The sequence below is a fragment of the Caenorhabditis remanei genome, chromosome V (genome assembly GCF_010183535.1).
Source record: "Caenorhabditis remanei strain PX506 chromosome V, whole genome shotgun sequence".
Taxonomy (NCBI): Eukaryota; Metazoa; Nematoda; class Chromadorea; order Rhabditida; family Rhabditidae; genus Caenorhabditis; species Caenorhabditis remanei.
Genome location: NC_071332.1, coordinates 8,390,403 through 8,412,142, shown reverse-complemented (window position 1 = coordinate 8,412,142; position 21,740 = coordinate 8,390,403). Strand labels below are relative to the sequence as shown.

General features: G+C 39.0%; 5 protein-coding genes across 5 annotated transcripts; 2 read left to right on the top strand and 3 right to left on the bottom strand.

Moving 5' to 3' along the window:
* Positions 1-595: 595 nt before the first annotated feature.
* On the top strand, positions 596-1,550 carry GCK72_018174 (uncharacterized protein; the record flags this gene model as incomplete). The annotated part of the gene is made up of 6 exons (XM_003114000.2): positions 596-673; positions 725-825; positions 878-1,000; positions 1,044-1,151; positions 1,229-1,365; positions 1,459-1,550. The coding sequence occupies 6 exons, from the start codon at positions 596-598 to the stop codon at positions 1,548-1,550; spliced, it is 639 nt and encodes a 212-aa protein (XP_003114048.1).
* Positions 1,551-1,901: 351 nt separating this feature from the next.
* Positions 1,902-3,986, bottom strand: GCK72_018173 (uncharacterized protein; the record flags this gene model as incomplete). The annotated part of the gene is made up of 7 exons (XM_053732433.1): positions 1,902-1,944; positions 1,992-2,514; positions 2,567-3,110; positions 3,159-3,390; positions 3,436-3,566; positions 3,613-3,833; positions 3,881-3,986. 7 exons carry the CDS (start codon positions 3,984-3,986, stop codon positions 1,902-1,904), a joined length of 1,800 nt encoding a protein of 599 aa, XP_053581346.1.
* Positions 3,987-4,260: 274 nt separating this feature from the next.
* On the bottom strand, positions 4,261-6,793 carry GCK72_018172 (uncharacterized protein; the record flags this gene model as incomplete). The annotated part of the gene is made up of 5 exons (XM_053732432.1): positions 4,261-4,545; positions 4,595-5,122; positions 5,175-5,489; positions 5,534-6,321; positions 6,367-6,793. 5 exons carry the CDS (start codon positions 6,791-6,793, stop codon positions 4,261-4,263), a joined length of 2,343 nt encoding a protein of 780 aa, XP_053581345.1.
* A 225-nt stretch (positions 6,794-7,018) lies between these two features.
* On the bottom strand, positions 7,019-10,672 carry GCK72_018171 (uncharacterized protein; the record flags this gene model as incomplete). The annotated part of the gene is made up of 8 exons (XM_053732431.1): positions 7,019-7,229; positions 7,278-7,726; positions 7,778-8,791; positions 8,836-9,565; positions 9,611-9,744; positions 9,796-10,167; positions 10,217-10,465; positions 10,586-10,672. The coding sequence occupies 8 exons, from the start codon at positions 10,670-10,672 to the stop codon at positions 7,019-7,021; spliced, it is 3,246 nt and encodes a 1,081-aa protein (XP_053581344.1).
* A 2,654-nt stretch (positions 10,673-13,326) lies between these two features.
* On the top strand, positions 13,327-20,948 carry GCK72_018170 (uncharacterized protein; the record flags this gene model as incomplete). Its single annotated transcript, XM_003114346.2, has 8 exons — positions 13,327-13,419; positions 17,023-17,112; positions 18,302-18,420; positions 18,465-18,552; positions 18,599-18,758; positions 20,211-20,365; positions 20,415-20,639; positions 20,718-20,948. The coding sequence occupies 8 exons, from the start codon at positions 13,327-13,329 to the stop codon at positions 20,946-20,948; spliced, it is 1,161 nt and encodes a 386-aa protein (XP_003114394.2).
* Positions 20,949-21,740: the final 792 nt, after the last annotated feature.

Sequence of the window (21,740 nt, the reverse complement as noted above, 5' to 3'; positions counted from 1 at the left end):
CATTGATAAATTCTATAATTCTCCGAAAATAGTCACAATCAATCTCTACACTGTTTGTATTCATTTTCACATTGTCAGTTTTTAAAACAATACGCATAAATAGCTCAAATTTACAACCATGATATATGTCATGTTAATTACTTCCTCCAAACAATGAATCTCATGATATATGACACTCATTTGCTGAAGGTCTCACCTGGTTTTTCTGCTCATTCGCCCTCTCATCCACACATTCACACACTAGAAAACCACTCACTTCTCTCAACTGACCCTTTTTCTCCTCCGTTTGTTTCTCTTCCTACGTCTCCACATCTTTACCACTTCCTTCCTCTTTTCTTGTCTTCTGATGAGGTTATTATAGGAGAAAAGATCATCCAAAGATTCTTTACGATTTTTCTTTTCTTTTTTTTCAATTTCTAATTATTCTCAAACAAATAGTTTGAAATCTAAATTGTTTTAAATATTCACGAGAAATTCTATTCTTTTCTACTTTTTTTCAAATAAGAATTTTAAGTTTATCTACTCGAGAGTTGATTCTTTCTTTTACAATTTGTAAGTCACCTTTTCATTAGCATTCATTCCAGACAGTAATCCAATGGAGGCGATCGCTGAGCACGATTTCCAAGCGGGACCAAATAATGAGCTGTCGTTCAAACGGGGGAATATTTTAAAGGTATTTTTCAAACAACTCATTATTTAAAAACTGAAAAACGTATTATTTTAGGTTCTGAACAAGGATGAAGATCCACATTGGTATAAAGCAGAGTTGAATGGGAAAGAAGGTTTCATTCCATCGAATTTTATTCGGATGAGAGAATGTCCTTGGTATGATTTTGAATTATTGTTTCATCAAAAATTTTTTTTTTTTTGGTTTCAGGTATCTTGGAAAAATAACAAGAAACGACGCTGAAGTATTGTTGAAACGACCTAATGTTCGTGATGGTAACTTCCTTGTCCGACAATGTGAGAGCAGTCCTGGAGAGTTTTCAGTCAGTGTTCGGTGAGTGAATACTTTCAAATTCCAATGAAAACTGGTTTTTTAGATTCCAAGATTCCATTCAACATTTCAAAGTGCTGCGTGACCAAACTGGAAAATATTATTTGTGGACGGAGAAGCACAACTCCTTGAATGATCTTGTGAGATACCATAGGTGAGTATATTTGTATTTATTAGTCTGTTCAAAAAATAATTTTCGCCAAATTCATCCCACGAATTCTTTGTTTTCAGAACTGCCTCAGTCTCTCGAACTCACACTATACTGCTGTCTGACATGACTATTGAAGCGAAATTCGTTCAAGCGCTTTTCGATTTTAACCCACAGGAGAGTGAAGAATTGGCATTCAAAAGAGGAGACGTTATTATTTGTAAGTTGATTTTTTCATTTTAAAATTGCATTTCTGGCCAGGCAGAAAACTATTTTTCATTCAAATTCAAAAAAGTTATTGTCAATTTTCCAGTGATTGACAAAGAGGACGCGAATTGGTGGGAAGGACAATTGAACAACCGACGTGGCATCTTTCCATCCAATTATGTGTGTCAACTGAAGTGATTGTTCAACATGTTATACCGTTTGCTTCAGGTAATTAATCAAGTTTTTTTAATGTCCCAATTAAAAGCCCTCGCTTTGTGTCTTTTTATCACCAGTTCCAAATTCTGATTATTCTAGTTCATGCACTCTTTTTCCTCAACGTTGTTCCTTTTCTTTCTTTGTAATTCCACTCATGTCTTTTTATCAATTTTGTTAGTAACGGTCATATTCTTTAATGCTCCAATTCAAGATAAACATTTTTGTCCATATTGGTTTTTAACATTTTTGCATAATATTATAACAACGAACAAAAAAACAATAAATTTAGAGAACCTAGGCTATTTTCAAATCTAACAAACTAAACAATAGAAACTATCCGCTTTTCTGATCATTCGATAGCAATGTGATACCGTATCTGGAAAAATAAATTTAATCAATTCATTTAAATTTTGTTTTACAAACCTTTCCAATTGTTTTTCGGACAAAGTGGTTGGCGCATCGCTCATCAAATCTTTTCCATTTTTGGTCTTCGGGAAAGCAATCACATCTCGAACAGGTGTCAATGGATTTCCATCGGATGTGAGCATTGCAACAAATCGGTCGAGTCCTAATGCGAATCCTCCATGTGGCGGTGCTCCGTGTGACAGTGCATTCAATAAATGTTCCATTTCTTCCGTTGGTTCACTGAGAATTTTCAGAACGTGTCTCTGCATTTCAGAGTTTTCAATTCGAATCGATCCACCACCCATCTCAACTCCATTAATAACTAGGTCGTAGTGTTGTCCGGTGATTTGAAGCAACCGATCATTATCCTCGTCGTAAAGCATTTCCTTATCTTTGTCAACTGGAGCTGTGAATGGATGATGCGTGGATACGAGGTGGCCTTCTTCAAATGAGAAAAGTGGAAAATCGACAACCCAGTGAGCAGTGACAACGTTTTTCGAGCGAAGTCCACAAATCTCTGCCACGTAATTCCGAAGTTGACCTGTAAATTAAAAAACGAAGATCTTAGATTGATTCGGTCGAGATGACTGTACCTAAAGTCCAATAAACTCCATCTGATTCTCCCCAGCAAACAACGAGAGCATCCTCTTCAGTCAATCCAAATTCCTCCAGAATTTTTTCATTTTTCAAAGATTTGAACCAAGTTTTGTGCGATGGATGACAAATAGCAAAGTTTCTACCGTTTTCATTCATCTGAATCAATCGTTTCCATTCGTCCTTGGTTGAATTGGAAATGGGTGTCTTTCCAGCTCCTCGACAGACGATAACTCTTATTTTGTCTCCATCATTCTTTTTCAAAAAGTTAAAAATATTGGTCTTAACATCTTCAATTTGCCACGAAACTCTCATATCGGGTTTATCAATTCCATATTTTGTCATTGCTTCGGAATACGATATTCTAGGAAACGGTGATTTGGGTTTCAGATGAATCAGAGATTCTGGCCAAGCGGAAAGTATCATATCTTCGATGAGTTGCATTACTCCTTCTTGAGTTGTGAATGACATTTCCACGTCGACTTGAGTGAATTCTGGCTGTCGATCGCCTTTTGATCCCTCGTCTCGATAACATCGAGCAATCTGAGAATAATTCAGAAACAATTTCAAACGAGAAGTTCAGTTGCTAACCTGAAAATATCGGTCAATTCCTCCAACCATCAAAAGTTGCTTGAATTGTTGCGGGCTCTGAGGTAATGAATAAGCCATTCCATGATTTGGTGGAGGTGCGGGTACGACAAATTCAGTTGCTCCACCAGGAGTACGACGGAAAAGAGTTGGGGTCTCCACATCAACAAATCCACTTTTTTCGACGAGAAACTTCCGAAGATTGTGAACGAATTCTGATCGAATACGCAACGCTCTGTAAAGAGAAACTATTATATCATCTTCTAGTTGTAAACGATACCTTTGAAGTTTGTCGGATCGTAAATCAATATATCGATATTTCAAACGAGTTTTCTCATTCGATTTCACATCGGGAAGCATTGGAATATTAACAGAAGCCTTGTTTAGCACTGTCAACTGTTCAACGTTGATCTGCAACATAATTTTTTTTCATTTTTCAGACAGTGAAACAAAAAACCTCAATATCTCCAGTTTTCATTTTGTTATTTCTGTTCTCTCCGCGATCAACAACAGTTCCATCGACTCGAATAACTGATTCATATGGAAGCTCTTTCAAAAGTTGTTTCAGCTCAGAATTCTCTTGAATTTTCGCCTGAACGGAACCATATGCATCGCGCAACACGAAGAATCGATCCATTCGTTTGTGCGATAACCATCCCATTACGCTCACTTTTTCATCTGGAATTACTATTAGACTATTGATTCAGATATGGCATCATACTCACTCTTATTGGACGCATTCAACTCATCACAAGTATGAGATCTTACTGTATATGCCGATGTTGATAACAGTTTTCGACATCCGACTGTCAAATTTCGAGCCGCTATCATTCTGAAACTTTTAATGAATTTTGGAAACTTTACTATGGATACAGCAATGGGGAAACCAAGTTTTGATGACCCAAAAAACGGTGATAACACTCATTCAAAAAACAACAACCTTTATTACAGCTTTTTATAAAAACTTAACAAAATCACAGAATCAACCATTATCACAGAAAAAAAAAGCTAAAACACCCGATTCTATATACAAAAAAGGCACTGAAGCAACCAAAGACTAGTGATATAAAAAGACAAGAAAAGCGAGAACCCGATGTAATTGATATTAAACTTCATAATACCAAGACTTCTTCCGCCTCGTAGCAACATTTTGACCTGCGATAAGTCTATCCAATTTCCTGTATCCTGGAGCCAGAAGATGATTGAATCCGAACTTTCGAACTGCCTCGGTTTCATCATCTCCAACAAAACTACTCAACACTACCATATCACTGTCGTAGAGCGGGCTCTTCCATTTATCGGTGTGAACACTCGGTGGCTCATTTTTGTAATCATCTTCAATTCGTGGAGTTTCCTCGATCCAACAAACAGGTCCGTGATGGAAGTTGACCTGAAGAATAAAACCATAAATCTAAATATATGTAAACCTCACAACAAACCTTTCTTTTCGGATAAATATGGTACTCATAAACATCAGCCATCAACACTCGAAGTGCGACGGAGTCGACTATTTCATGAAGTGGATAACAGCACCGTTCACAAAATACATCAGGAATCGGAATATCACGAACAATTTCTCGAATATCATTCAAATGTTGAATTTCTTCAAACTCGATAAGCGCTTCTTTATTGAGACTCTCCATTTCAGAAGTGTGATTAGGATATGCTTTCAGTAGCTGATCCATAAACTTTTTCGCAGATTCAGAAGTTTCCCCATTTCTCTGTTTTTCCTCATCTTTCAGATGAGCCTTAATCAAAAACTGTCGTACTTTATCCATCGCTTTTCTAGACTCTTCTGATTTTTTCTGTGCTTCTTCTTCCTGTCTCTTGCGTTCTGCTTCCTCTTTCATTTTTTCATCAACTTCGAATTCTATCAGATTTTCTTCTTTTCCGTACTGATTTTCGTAATATTTCTCTCCTCCCTGTTCAGTGAGTTCTCGTTTTTCATGATGATCTCCATTGTTTACCTGGAACGCTACTTTTGATTATTTACATGTAGTTTAATATAACGAAACTCACTTCTTTCTCTCCTACTTCTTGTTCTCGTTTCGCTTGAATACTACAACAATCCAGCATTCCTGGATCAACAGGATGTGCTTCTGTATTGAAGATGTAACCACCTCCAAAAAGAATACACGTTAGATTCTTCGAGCTGGTTAAGATGCGAGCATGATCTCCTTTTGAGTGAATGAAATTCTTTGTATCAAATAGTAAATACAGATATTTTGTTGTCTCGGCGAGGAAAAATGACTCCATTCGATCTTCGATATTGTGTTCCTTGACATTGTTGATTGTTGCATATCCACATTTCGTACGAGCTGATGATTCAATAGCCTGGAATTCTAAGCATGTATTTCTCATATCGAAGAACAACTTACATCAACCATTTCCGCTCCAAGTTCCAGCCAAGTCTCATCTTTTGTTGCTCTATACAAATACATCAATGATTCGACCATCTCTGGTCTCAGTGGGAATGCAGCTCTTTTGTCAGCAGGTTCTTCATTGTGTATGTTATAGAATTCCGGTGGGAACCCATATTTCCGAATAACCTCTGAGTAAGTCAACATGATTCTCGAAGCATCTTGTACATCTCCGACCATAGTCAAAGTTCCGGGCCAGAAAGCCTCGAGTGATTGGAAAATTGGAAGTGAAACTGCTCCTTTCGCCATTGACACCCACATAAACCAGTCATCTTTTCTGACATGTTTATTGATTGCTGTTGCATGAGCGTGGAATTGTTTCATTAAACTTGGTCTCTTGAATAGATATGCTGCCTTCGCTAAATACTCAAAATAACTGTCGACACCTGCACCAATTCCAGAATCGGTTGCTGTCCATTGTCCAGTTTGAACATTTATATGATTTCCAACGAGTCCAATCGGAGATCGAGTCGACCAAAGTGCATCGAGAGCTTTCAGTGCAACCTTCTCATACTTATCATCTCCAGTCAATCGAGAAAGTGTTCCGAATTCGATAATAAATGTTCCAACTCCAGCTGTACAAGTAATTGGAGTTTCATCTTTGTGAACTCCATACTTCAAATTAACAGTTCCATAAGGCATTCCAGTTTCTGTATTGAAAGCAGGCATTAAACGATCAGCCATTTTAACGGCAAGTTTTAAGAGAGGACCATCACATGGATAGCCTTGCCAGTCAGCGACAAGATCTGAAAGTAAGTCTAATGAGTTGTTTCTTCTCAATACCCGCGTACCTTTATGTCTTCCAGCTAGCATATGTGCTGAAATTAGGCCTCCAACTACTCGAATATTGGTTTCGAAAACTGATACATTCACATTTGCGTCATCTCGAACCTTCTCGAGTACTAAAGCGACAGCTCTCCGGAATTCAGTTGTGTTCCCCATAACAAGAAGAGTATCTAATGCATCAATCAATGACAGTGAAAAAGATCCCCAAGTGTCTTGTCCAACACATGTTATTGGTTTCAGTTCATCTAGAGGAAATGCGTGATTCAAATATCCATCATAGGCATGATAGAACATTCTTCGCACCTTTTCTCTGTACAAATTTATCACTTTTGGTGTAAAATGAAGCGATGATTTCCTATTTTGTGTGGGGTCATCTGATGCATAAAGTATTGTGACTAATCCTAAGAAGAATACTGCTTTCCGTATGATCATCTGAAAGAAAATAAAGCCTGATCTGTAGCTTCTACAGAACTTGATGTATCAAAAGCGAATGTCGCATTCAAATAGAAACTTTTCAAAACTTTAGGATTCTAATTAATTCATGAGGTGAGGATAACCAGCATTTGAAAAGGGGAAAAGAGATGAATAGTGAGAAAAGATCATTAACAGTAAAAACGGGTATCAATCAGTAAACCAGGATGAGTTCTATCACGAAATCTATTTAGTAGGTGGCGCGAAGCATGGGTCTCCGAATCTCTGCATGATGGTGTTGGTTTCCGAAAGTTCGTTTCGAACTTTTTCACGCATGTAATAGATCGGACAATCGCGAGCAGAGCAGTTGACCTTGTCTTGCATTGTCTTGGCACAATTCTGACATTCTGTCCATAGACGACCAAAGTGATTTTCCAATTCGTGCATTGTGACCAATCTAAATTTATGGTGTATATATCAGAAGTTGAAAGCGCTAAACACTTACCGTGATGCATAAATTTCTGGCAATTTCGGCTCACAATGCTTGCATACGGCATTTTCAGACTCCATTTTCGGCAGTACACTTTTACATCCAAGACAAGTAGCCGATTTCTTCGTAAAAGCTGCGAGTCCTCCAACTTTACTCTGAACTACAGTTCGAACTCTTGTGTGTTCTCCTTCCACGAGAATCTTTTCAGCTCTATCTCCTAAAATCGGTTCAAAAATTCTTGCGAGGGGTTTAGCCAGCTGATTAGTCAAGTAATGTTTTGTGTCGAGCGGAATATTATTTTGAAGAACGAAGGTAGGATCCTCAGCACGTTCGTAAGCTGGTACATTCTTTGCAGCTGCCACGAAGACGTACGGTACACGATCGCCAAGTCTCGGTGCACTTCCAGCATCTCTCTTCTTCATACGAGCGGCCAACTCGACATGAGCTTGTTTTGCTTGGTATTTCTGTAATTTCGATTTATACAATAATTATAATGACTAGTGGAAATCACTTACATCACCTGATTTCGTAAGCTCTTTGCTAATAATCAATAGTGAAATGTCAATCTTGTTACAAAGTAAATCACTGATTGTTCTTTTTGCGAAATCTAATGCTGATTGTTGATCTCTTTCAATCAGAAGCTTTTCGAGACATACTCCGAGTACTTTCGCGACCAGCGGACAATTATCACGTCGAACAGTTTCCAATCCTTTACAGTCCATTTTGTCATGAACTTCGGGTTTAGTGAAGTAAAGACCAGCGTAACGTTTCTTGTTGATGAGTAGATACGGGAAATACACTTTCTCGAATTCCAGTTTAATTGGCGGAGTGAAGATCTTGCTGACTTCTTTTGCAGCTTCAAGTCCAATTTCCATGGCTTGTGCCACATTTTCAACTCCGAATTTCACCATTACCGAGTCAGTATCTCCATAAATGACTTTAGCATCTGCAGGACACTTCCCTTCAAGAGCCCCTTTCTTGTAAATTCTTTCTACTTCAGACTTTGTCATATCAATCATTTTTCTTCCGAAAGCAGTTACAGATTGAGAAATTTCGAGACACGGAAGCTTTCCAACAACGGCACCAGTGAAGCCATAGACTGAATTGGCGGAAATCTTCAAAGCCAACTGTCGTCCATTGTACACCATCCGTTTGAATTCATCTTTCTCATTCTTCATGAAATTTTTGGCACGCTTTCTAGCTGCAAGAAGGTCTTCGAGAATTTCAGGCAATAGCCCGTGACGCTTAGATTTGGTAGCAAAGTACTGTCCGGATGGCGTTCGAATATAATCTTCATTTTCAACTCCTTGCGGTGATTTCAGAAGAGTTGTGTAACAGAGATTATGAGCAATCATGATGGACGGATACAGCGATGCGAAATCGAGAGTTGCAATCGGTTCATTGTAGAAACCACGAATTGGATCAATGACAGTGGCTCCTTCGTAACCCTCTCCATCTCCAGAATTCACTTCAATCACTGGCAAAAAGAAATTGTTCTGCTTGCATCGTCGGAGCATCATTGATAAGATCTGTAACCACGATTTATAAAGATTCATAGACATAATGAACTAACCTTAATCTGCTGTCCTTTCGTGAGAAGGAAATTCATAGGAACACCAGTAACTCTTGCCATTTCAATGTAATTAATGATTGACATGAGTTTATCAAGTAAACGAAGTGGGAGATATGCATCTTTCAAACAATATTGAGCCAAACGTCTTCTTGTTTGCTCATCTCCACGTTGAAGATCGGGAATGATATTGTGTTCGACATCTTCTTTTTGTTCAGAAAGAAACTGGTAGGAGACACTGTTTAGTGTGTAACTACGAAGTTTATAATCACGAAGAACAACTTGAAGAACGTCGAAAATGATTCTTCCGTGAATATCAATACTTTTATTCACTCGACTTCCCATTTGTTTCGACGAAATAGCAGCATCTCTGACAACTGATCCCTTATCTTTTTGTCGACCCAAATGTGAAACTTGAGGGAGCGAGAGAACCTTTGCACGATCCAAAATGTATGGAAGATCGAAGTTGAGGATATTATAACCAGTGATAATATCAGGATCAACTTCACGTACGAATTCCGCCCATTTTTCAAGAAGAACTTTTTCATTGACGCACTGGATAATATTCGATCCGACAACAGGAGCACATGTTCCAAGTACAAAACAGTTTCGAACGAATGGTTCGGTTTCTCCTTCGATTTTAACAAGATTCGCGATTTGAATAATTGGATCTTTGATAGCTTCAGGAAAGACTCCCCGCCGACCAATACATTCGATATCCAGGGAGAGAGTACTAGAAACATTTTGTCACTTTTTCATTTTTATCTCTGAAACATACCGAATCGGAGCAATGTCTGCCCATTCTCCTTCGCTTTCATGAACAATCAAGTTTTTGACGTTAACCGAAACTTCTATTTGACACCTGGAGGATTTTTCGCTGTTCGAGAGAATCTGGCACTTTCCAGCAGGAAGCTGAAATAATAAATTGAAAAAGAAAGTTCACAAAATCATAAATTAACAAACTTCAATCCAACCACATCCGACAATATTCGTTTTCGCCATGAACTTAACGATATCGTTGATGTTCGACTCATATAAATTTCCAACATTTACAGGTCCTTTTCCCATCAAATTGATTCCATTTCTGAGTTCCATACGAGCTTTATGAAGTGCTTCTGTGGATCCAGTTACTTTAACAAACGGAACTTTAGTATCAGCGCCACGAAAATAGTAAAGATTCTCTCCCCGAACCAATTCAATGTGAACTAGATTATCAACGACTTTTCCAGGTAGTTGGTTCTGTCCACTTCCTCCTCGACGTTTCGCGGATGCAACCATGTTACAAATGGCAGTTTGAGCAGTTTGTATGTGTTCTACTCCGAAGCCTTGTGGTGCCTAATGTATAATAGATTAGTTTTGTTTGTGATACAGCGACAAGATTTACCTGAAAATAAAAGTGAGGGAAGTAATCAGTCACAATAACGCAGATCGAGTTTCCTGCTTTTGTCACTCCGTACAATTTTACGTTAGTTCTGTCATAAGTAGTCGCGGACCCATCCTCGTGATAAGTCTCGACTTCGAGTACTTGGCATGCAATACTTTTAGTGATTCCTAAATCCTTATCAACAGCTGGCCTCGCCCATCCGGTTTTATCGATTTTGGGAGTGGCAGGAAGTTCTTTTTCGAATTTTGGCTGAAAGAAAAGTGGTTGGAACATTTTCAAAATAATAATTGTGGAAATAAATTACCTAGTTCATTTTTCAGTCTTTCAGCAACAAATGAACTTGGTGGATATAAAGAAAAGAAGACTTACCACGTAGCACTGTTCGAATTCATCACTCTCACGTTTACGTTTGACTTCTGGTTGAAACGACGCACCACCGGGACGTTTGGTGGACATTTCTGACAATAAGCCACATTATGCAAAGGTTTATAAATCCCTATTCAACGAGACAATGGAAAAAATACGTTGTTGAGACCCCACAAATTCCGAGGAAAAAAAACTCCTGGGAAACGAACTCCTGGGAAAAAGGCGGGGCCAAGCGCGCTGATTGGCTAATCAGTTGCGCAATGTTGCTAATTAGCATTTTGCAGCCAATCAGCGCGCTTGGCCCCGCCTTTTTCCCAGGAGTTCGTTTCCCAGGAGTTTTTTTTCCTCGGAATTTGTGGGGTCTCACGTTGTTGAATGACAGGGCAAACGTGCTCTAACGGAACAGCGCGATGGAAAATATTTTGAAACAATTCTAATTTTACGAAACTTCAAGTAAATGTTATAAAATATTAGGAAATCATGAAGACATGAGAAAAATAGTCGAAACGGTGCCAGCGATTTCAAAGAATGCTAGTATTTTTCTAATTTGTAAGAGTAGCGCTCAACCAAAGTCGTACTATTTCCACGAATGAAAACTAACAAAAAATGATATACACAAAATAACACAAACATTAACAATCAACAATACAGAAAAACAATCGAAAAATATGTAAGAAAGTCACTTATTTTAGAAAGCTGCAGAATCTGAGTTTGTTTTGCCGCGCAAATTTATTCAAAAGTGGGAAAAGCAAACACGCTCTATCGCATCAAAATTTTAGCGCGCTGTTCGAACTAGATTTTTATTTTTTCGCACGGTGATTTTTTGTGTACATTTCCCGTTGACAATTTTTCGCCCCATGGTGCGCAGAAAAATGGGCGGGGCTAAGGATGTAACCCCGCGGCACAGAAAAATGAGGTTAATAAATTGCAGTGAAGTGCAGAGAAAGTTTAATGAAAAGTGTTCGTTTGGAAACAAAAACATGGTAGATAAGTCAAAAATTGCTCGAAAAACGTATTTATGTTATCAAACCAGAAAGTTTCAAGTGAAAAACATCTAAAATTTGACGTTTCAACTGTCTTCATCCGTTTTCCGGCGAAGAGAAGCGTAAAAAGTGCAATCCAGTGATCAATCTCCCTCGTTTCTAACTTTTTCAAGGCATCTAAGAGATAATCTGATAAATTAAACGTTGTAAACTCCTATTTGAAACATTTACAATCACACAAGAGACACCGTACAAATCGGAAAGAATGTTGGATCGGGAAGAAGCAAATTGGGAAGTGACGAATCGCGAATAACACTTTTTCGCAAGTTCCAGTGTTTGAAAGGAACGAAAAGTTGATAATTTTTTGTGTAGTTTAGTTATTTAGCTTACAAATGGTGTGTTTTCATGTTATTGAACTGATTTTATGAAAATTTGCTTCGCGACGATGATATTTCGTGTGAAGTTCAAAGTTGTCATCAAAGACAGGTAAAAACACGATTAAAAGTGACAATAAATACACAATACACTTTCAAATGACAGTTTTTTTCATTTCCGACACTGAAATTTAGAAAAAAACGTTATTCTCGACTCGTCACTTCCCGATTTGCTTCTTCCAGATCTTGTTTCTTGCCGATTGAAAATCTCCTTAATTCTCTATAAAACGACTGGAAATGCTCACCGTCGTTTGAAACATACTATGGTTCATTTCAATATCGCTGAATCCACTCTCTGGACGACTTACATGACTTCAAAGTTTCCATTTTTAGTACTGAAATCTCACTAAAATCTGAATAACTTTTTTCACAGAATCGTTCTGCAAAATTCGAATAAAATTTTGAAATCAGTACAAAATTTCCATTCTTGTGATACATGTCTTGACCCATAACTCCATCTCGATTCGTGATATTTCCCTAATTAAATTAGAAGATGTGCTTCTTCGTGAGCTTTCTCAAATCTAGGCCATCGTCATTTTAAAAACTAGGCCATCAGGAATTTTTAATTTCAACAAACTCCCGTTTTCTATAAGAAAACGAATCGGAAACTATCCCAATTTTTTTCTACAAAAACTAGATCGAAAAAAAAAATTTTCATGAAAGCGTTTTTTTTAATTCATGGATTCAGTTTTTTTAAAAACCTCTTCAAAGTTTGTGGAAGAGAAAATAACACTGACGAAAATCACTTCAACAAACTCCCGTTTTCTATACGAAGGAGGCCTTAAAACGGCAGGAATTTTTTTCTACAAAAACTAGATCGAAAAAAATTAATCTCATGAGGCCGTTTTTTTTCAATTTCGATTTCTATTTTTTTATATAGCTGATTAAAAATTATGGCAGAGAAAATTACACTGCGTTGTCTGGCGGAGCGCACTTCCCTCACGGGGTCGTGACCTAGCGAGAAGCAGAAATATGGAAGAGAAACCCAAATTTAATGTACAGAAAAAATCACCGTGTTTCGCTATTGATTTTTAAAATGCGATTTTCAGCTTTTTCAGACTCTAAATCACACCTCGGTGCTTTTTTTTCAATGATACAATTAATATTAATAGGAACACTGAATCACTCGCCCCATTACAAATCGTTTCCAGCTATAAATTTCAAAACGTAATTTCCAATGGGATTTCTATTGTAAACTAGCCCAATTATTTATTTTTGTGCACTGAAAAATAGCGTTCTCGCATTCAATTATTCAGATTTTCATTTTCTTGCATAACATATATAAAACATCTTTATGCATATAAATATCACCATTTTCAGCCTCATTATGGACGACGAACTTGATTATGGATCGGATCACTCGGTGCACGACGATGTCGACAACAACCTGAGTGATGATGAAACAGATCGGCAACCAAAAGTAAGTGCTGTTAATTCTTTACTGTTACCCTCGAGGTTGAATTAGTTTTCTTCGGGTTCCGATTCAATCTGTTTGAGAATGTGAATATAATCCAGCACAAAATTCGGCGTGATAAGAAGACGTCTGAAAGTTCTTTGTAAAAAGTCTGAAAGTTGTGGAAAGGTCTGAAACTTCTGAAGTTTCTTTGTAAAATGAATCAAGTGCCCAATGTTGATAACTGCTCATCCGGGAGACTTGCTGATAGAAATAGTGTATTGTTCCACCATGATTTCTTCTCAGTCTTCAACACCTTCATATTCTCAGTTCTGTTCCTCAAATTATAGTTTTCATGAGGTCATTGCGATTTCTCTATAACACAAATAACCGCCTAATTATGTTACAAATTAAGCCGACTTGTTGACACGGCACTCGTCCGGCACTCGCAGCCCACATTATCCAGAATATGTGGTTGCTGCGTAATTATAGCGTATTCTCAGTCTCTCATTTTTCTTCATTCTCATCTCCTCATCTCCTCACACACATACACGAACATACACACAACCGCGCGCAGGTAATTGAACACAAACAGCCTGGTGGTTAAGGTAGTGACCGGGACAACGATGACGACGACGTCCGGAGGAAAAGTGAAGGAGAATACAGAAAGAAACAGAGAGAAAATACTGTCGGCGGCGATGGAGAAGGAGAGCCACCTCTATTGTGCCTCTTCGTCAGGCCATTCATCGCGTGTCCTTGTGTTGCTCCCTTCCAATTCAATACCGTCTGCGGTGGTGGAGGTGGTGGTCTCCCGAACCGAACCGCCGCGGAAATATTTGTCTAACAACTCGATGACACAAAAAGTTTTACGACAATGCCGACAATTGTGGATGGCCTTTACATATGCAATTATCGTGACGTGGCATTTATGGCTAATGATCATGTTTTCCGTTTTAAATAAGATAAGAAGATCTGGCACGATCCCAACGACTGGCCTCGCGAAGCATAGAAGTTCGTCATCTGATTTTCAAAAAAGTTATCATCTTCAATATGCATTTCCTATTCCTAAGTTGTTGCCGAAGTCCGAAACTAGAGAGTTCGTTGGCTTGTCAATTTCAGAACCTCCTAGTTTCTTCTCATTTACCTCCGGGTACCTAGACTGTAAATTTCAAAATAGCAGCTACATTAGAAGAACCTCCTGTAGCCTTCTTATAAACCGGTGACTGTATCACCGTCGTTTCTCAGCTCCATCTTTATCAATCACTACTTCTCCTCAGGGAAGTTCCAAATTAATATGATACACCGTGCTCACAACGTCGCAGTTGAAAACATACTCTTTTGGATTTTATTCAAACATTCTTGGTTTCAGTCTAGCACTACTTCCTCCTGGAACACTCTTGTAACCTAACTTCTTCGTCGATTCTGCAAGTTTCCCGTGATCAAAGCAAATACTGTTTGGACAGATCGTTCTACTCTGTCTATTGACACCATTTAGAATCTAAAGCTCAAAGCTAGCTGAAACGTGAGGCGGGGAGGAGTCCTGTGTCCCGCCCCTTTTGGGCTGTGTGCGCGCCCTCCTCTCGCCTCCTCCATCCGTCCTCTTGCCCCGCTCATTCTTCGTCGCTCCTCGTCCTCCTATTCCACCCTCAATATGAGCGGTCGTCGAATGTGTCTCCCCTTCCTCTCCCCCTACTCAGTGTATGTGTCTGTGAGCGTGTGCGACGGCGCGCGCCTCCAATCGTGTTCTCGTGCCCATGGCGCTGTGGTGCATCCATCAATCCATCCCGACGACATCTATTCAAGTCTAGGACCATCCTACCTTGTAGGATCATGGAAACTTCTTCATCCATACAGGTTGTGCCTTCCGGCCGCCTGACACTTTCGTCTCAACCTCGCTGTCTGATATAGTCGTAGGTGAGCAAAGTTTCAGGTGTGCCGGAACACATCCTCACTTTGCCCAGTTTTTAGTTAGAAAAGGTTTGTTTAGTTCCTGAGAACCATGAAAAATATCACCCAGAGGATGCTTTGTTCCCATCATGTCTCTCGGTGTATGGTGTGTATGTGTCCGTGTGTGTGCAGAATATTTTATTTAAAAGAGCTGGAAAGATGTTGAAAAGTGGAGCGAGAAGAAGAAAAAAAGGAAGAAGAAGACGGAGACGGCGCTGCGATGTGTTGTACATTTGTGACGGAGGCCTGGGCGGTTATTTCGCGCTCATTCACAATGCTGCTGTGGTACGTCGTCGACGCTCGCGCCAATTATATATTAATGATGATGATGATGTAATTGTATTTGTAGTCATATTTGTACAAGGTTTAGACAATATCCACTGGAATGAAACGATCCGCTTTGTGATTTCGAATCGTTTTTATGTCGGGATACAGTATGATTATTCTGTGAACGCCCCTAAACAACAAAGTCCAGTCTCTGAGAAGGTTCAATGTTTTGATATATTTCTGACTTGATCAAAAAGTCAAATATAGTTGGACATCTGCTTCTTGCGAAAACGAATCCGCTCGGGAATCGTATCCTAGCAACCCCGGATGAATTGAAGTTGTTGTGTCAACCTACTCATTAGAGAACTGGGTGTGGCTATCTTATTTTCGCAGAGCCTCATGATTAGTAGTATAGTTGGCCTTTATCCGATTACCACTACAAACTGATATTTGTGAGACTCGAGAATAGAACTCGGTAGTGAGCCCGCAACGAGAGATCTTGATTGGCATTGGAAGGAAGGGAATAGGAAAAAACGAAGAGTCAGCGTGCTTGCTCGCCTGGAACGACATTGCATTTCGCATCTGGCGCCAGAGACTCAGCAACTTCAAGTTCTCAATTGGAGGCATCTGGCTCTCATTGATGGACTACCCCATGTTGCATCTTTGATGTAATGACGTGTCATATATATTCCGGGATTAACACGAATCAAGGATTATCGTGAGAACTGGAATAAGAAGGAATCTTGTATCTCCTTGCCTGAAAAATGGAATTTATTGTTCCAACTATGGGTCTTCCCTATTTGTGTTTTGTATCCAACTTTCATCTTTCAGCTCTATCATTCCTTTCAGCTCTATCATTTTGAAACATTCATATGAAGACCTTCAACCACGTATTTCAGCAAATTCCATCATTGTGTAACATAATACAAGTAGAAAAGCCAAGCACGCACACATACATACACATGAAATTTGTCGAGGAGCGGCGCCGCGAATGGTTGGGAAACGAAAAAGGGAATGATGTGAAGAAGAGAAAGAGAGAATAATATGGGGAGATGGGGACACATACATACACACAGAGAGATGAAGATCGGTCCGAATTTATGAGGCCGACTCGAATAAAGCGATTGTTTGGTGGTTGAAAAATAGTATTTTGTTGATTTGCCGCAGCAGTTATAATGGGATACTGTAGAGAGAGCTGAGTACGCTGAATGGGACACCGACAAAAAATAAAAGAAATGCGATGGTTCTTATGCTGAAAATGGAAAACAAACATCGAATTCTTGAATTGACAGATATGTAAATATGATATTGGTAGAGTAGGGGAGAAAATTAAAAATTAAATTCAAAATATCCGCATTGTCAACCACCAGAAAATATGTATTCTGCAAAGTTATTTTCTAAACTATTTTTTTTCAGGATCGTCTGGATAAAATCATCGATCGGAAGGAGAAAATCGCCACTGAAAAAGCATTTGGAATCAGTGATACCGTCGAAAAACATTTATGTGTAAGTTTCTGTTTTAGGAAGCTAATTCTTCTCTTTTCCACATTTCTTCTTTTTATACTGGCGCTTTTTTCCTCTTTCTCCTTCCTTTTCATCTTCGTTTCCTTCTCAATTTGGTGCTCAATTATCGTGGCACCGCCAGAGTGGCAAGATAACAAGTGAGCGATGGGACGACGACTCGACTGGTTCCGATAGATTGTGGTGTGGCGGCACGGCGTCACTGAAAGGAGCAGAAAAAGACGAAGAAACAAGTCGTATCATGCATAAAATGAAGTGTTTGCCGCTTGGCCGCTCGAGACACCAAGGCTTTCTTTTTTCTCTTGTGCCCTTTCGTGTCAGACTTGTTTCTCGGGTTTCGTCTTCATCTACTCCTCCATCAAGAAAATGACAAATGGGCAGATAATGAGTGTTTCCAGCCAGGAAGGGTTGTCAGCAACTAAATCTTCCTTCAGAAATGCCGAATGATCTGTGGAATAGACCTCCAGTGTAGTCAAGAATCGTACTGTTTTCTATGTCCCTAATTGACAGTACACCGCCCAGAACTCATTACTTTCTCACATAGCTTGAGTGCATCTACACTTTTATTGGTTGGACCGTAAATGTGTACTTCTTCTTATTCATTTTCTCTATTCCATTGTCTGCTGCAAATGTGGTAAAAGATTTTCGGAATATACTCTACATTTCTTCATCCTATTCATTTATTCTTTATTCTTTCTTTGCATCTCCAACAGCCCAACACACCACATAATATGTAATTAGTAACCTCGTCACGTCGTTTCGTTTTGCTTTGTTCAATTCGTTTCCTCTTCTTTTCCAGGAGGCAACGCACTAACATATACACTGAAAGGCAATATTGAAAAGGAAAAGAGAGGGATACATAGAGAAACGTTTTTTTGTAAAGCTGGGATTTTTGAGTGAAATTGGAGTTTTAAAAAGGGCTGGAGATTGGGGAGGGAAAGCTGAAGGACAAGCAGAAGCACACATCGACACAAAAAAGAGCAGCAGTCGACGACATGAATAATAGATCGTCAAGGGTGGAAGGGAAGAAAATAAATAGAGAGCCTTTATAAAAGGGAATGTTCCAAACAGATTGATACAGATTCGAGAATAAATTGTATGATTAACCTTATCATACTACAAGCTCTATTTCACACAAGTAAAATTAGACAACACGAGTATTCATTTATTTCAGGTCACTATAGCCGAGAGTGGAGCTTTGCGAAAAGAACTTGGTGCAACAGAACAGAATTCTCAGTTAGACTCCGTATTGGTGCATGGCGTCGAATCAATGGACGAGTTTGTGATCCAAAAGTATTTTATACAATTCTGATACTGTCAGTTTATGTTTTTTTCAGAATGTTTGCAGATTTTCGTCCAGAGAAAATTTGGAAGAAGGCTGGTGTGGCAATCGTCCAGTTTCATTACAGACAAGAAGCAGCTGCTGTAAGATTCGTTTTCAGACTCCCAATCAATCTAAATTTGGTTTCAGATGATGTTGAACATGTCAAAAATGATGCGACGGGTACGTGGACGGAAGATAGCAAATGAAGAAGGCGAGGTGATGTCCGATGATGATGACGTGGAAGAAGGGCAAATTATGCAGGAGAAAGGGGATGATGTTGAATTGATAGAAGGACTCGAGCCGAACGGTATGTCTGATGACACAGCTGGAAAATTGAGAGTGATGTTTGAACAACTCTGTGAACTGTCAATAGGCTCTGCTTTGATTATTTTCATGGAAAGCGGGGAGGTTGATTGGTTTTGGAATGGAAATCAAGTCTGATGGGGAGAGAAAATAGAGAGGGGTGTTATTTAGAGTTTCCTAGTATATTTCTAATAAACAATCTTGCCGAGAGAAGAGATACACTGCTGTGTTTATAGTTTATGTGAAATTCCGAAGTGTCTATGCAATTTGGATTCGATGGGGAGCAGGGTCTGGACAGTCTTCATTCTCATTTAACTATAGTAGACTCAAACTCTTTCGAGCCATTTGAGGAGAACAAAAGATCTAAAGAAGTATTGAATTCACTGACAAACAGTTCATCTCGCCCACGCACATACATACACCTACATCTCCCTTCTTCCTCTACATTCAAACAAAACAAATTCAATAGAATAATAGTACTCGAAAAAGAAAGAATGTTGTGTTAGTTTAGTGTTTCTATCTCAATCCACACTCATTCGGGTAATACTGCCGCTTACATTGTCATTATTAGTTTCCACCCGGTGTCTACCTCTCGCCCCCTAGTCGGTTTTGTGTCGTTGTTCTCGAGTACACAGTTCACACTGTATTCAGTCGTCGAACAAACGGATAACCCATTCCTCTCCTCCCTCATTGACGACTCATAGAGATCTCTTCTATGTTTGCATGTTCTTTTGTCACCGATCCTTTCGATCGGCGATTGTTCGAGACTCGCATCAAGTTCTCGATTTCTGTTTAGGGGACCGGCGATTCGTTATTTTGGAATAGAGCAGAGTCAGGACAACAGCAGCTTGCAGGGACCGCACAATGAAGTAACAGGATACTGGGTCAACTCGCGTCACTGCATCATTGTCATCTTTGTCAAGAAAATTGTGACCACACGGGTCTTCATTTAGGGATTATCCATCTGCTGTAGAAATTAAGATCCTGTCGCAGAATTTGTCAAAAAAAAATCAGCACTGACCATTAAAACAAAACGTTTGGGTTTTTCACCGGCTTCCCCTGCAGAGGTTTCGCACGTTTTATTCGCGAATACTAATCTCAGTTTTGTACAGTATTTCTGAGACCTGAACATACTCTCCGAATCTGGACGCAGCCGTATCAGTTAAACTTTTCGAAGGCGTCGCAATATATATTATCACCTTGATCCGGATAATCACATTAGAATTACTTTTGAAAGAGAATAGGATCATCGGAGGTGTCGAAGATGAGCACGAGGGTAAATAAAGGGGAGAAGGGAGCAACGTGTATGGTGTGGATGAACGGATGTAATCGAGTTTGCTTATGCGATTATTCTGCTTTTGACATTTCATTCTATATGATGAGCATTGTATGCAAACAACAAATGAATACGAAATTTGGGAGATGATGAAGCTGCTCAATATTTAATTCATTACAGAAAAAGGGATTGTGACCACTGAAAAGAGTACTGACTTCATAACTGTCGACATAAGTGCTCGTGATGTCCCAAATGGAAAGTGGAGAGTTCTGACAAAGCATGTTTCAGCCAACATGTTCGTTCTTGTACGATATGCAACAATCGACGAATTTCACGTACGATACTGAACTAGAATTCGCTTTATTTATGTTGATGTGATTTCAGGATATGGCCTCATCGAATCGGAGTGAAGTTCAAAAGACTGGTGTTAAGCGAGGCACTACTTCATTTTGGACACAGGAAACATCGAATCGTGGAGGATTGAATGTGTTTGACAAGGAAGGAAAAGAACTGGAATGGGATTACGAACACGACACAAGGTTTTATGAGGAGGATAAGAAGGAGGAGAAAGTGGAGAAAGTGAAGTTGCCACAAGGAGTTAAAGTTAAAGTGAGCTAACGAATTTCTTAATTATTAACGCTTCAGAAATCATCAAGTTGAACATACTAATTCGAATTCGATTTACAGGGACGTGGAGCTGTGAAATGCGGATTCTTATTCGGCGAAGGAAGTGGTTCATTAGCTTCTGATGACTCGACACCACAGAAGAAACGTAAAGACGATGAAAAAGAGTATGAGAAAGACGATGTTGTATCACGAATGGGGTCTTCTGCTCATGCTGTGAGACCGGGAAGAGTTGAACGTCCAATGAAAGATCGAATCCAGTTCCCGGGAAGAAACGATCCGGAAGATTTCTAATGTTATTTCTAATCCAAAAGTTTTATATTATGAATGCTACTTTTTTCACCAATTCACTATAATAAATGATCTGAAACTCACATAAAAGTATATTGCTCTCTTGGTTGCTTTGACACATGCTGTCCGTCGCTTTAAAATATATTAATCCTGGTGATTGCTAATTAAGGTATATTCTTCTCAAAACTGTTTCAGTTATTCCACGGGTCTCTAAAATGTCATAAAATGGTAAGATGATCAAATCTAATAATCCCCACATGTTTCCTTTTTCAGAAATTCTTCAGTCGGAGATCGATCTCACACGGATTCTTAAGAAAAAAGAAAAATAAATACGCATTCAACAATCAAATATCTCCAAGAATCGACTCGGTGGTGTTAAGGAAAAGAAAGAAAATTATATCGCAACGAGGCATCAGGTGAATTTTCGATTTGTGAAATATAAATATACATTTTGTGTTAGCCATTCTGAATACTTAACTTTCTGGAGACTTTTCTAAACTAAACTCAAAGTTTTCGGCTGACTAGAAGCTATTTAGGGTTTGAAAGCTGTCCACCGATATCTTTTTTTCCTTTTCGCTTGTCTACTTTCCCTATCACAATACCTGGCACTGTCCCTTTTTGACAAATTTACTGCTAAGTAGTTTCTTAATATTCGAACTCTCAGTATATTTTCCCAACTCTATCTTCCATTCCTCCTCCTTTTTTCTTTTCTTATCCGGATAAATGAAAGAGAAAAACCGATCCGAAGGCGGCCAGAATCAGCGCGAATTTTTTTCCTTCATTTCTCCTTTTTTC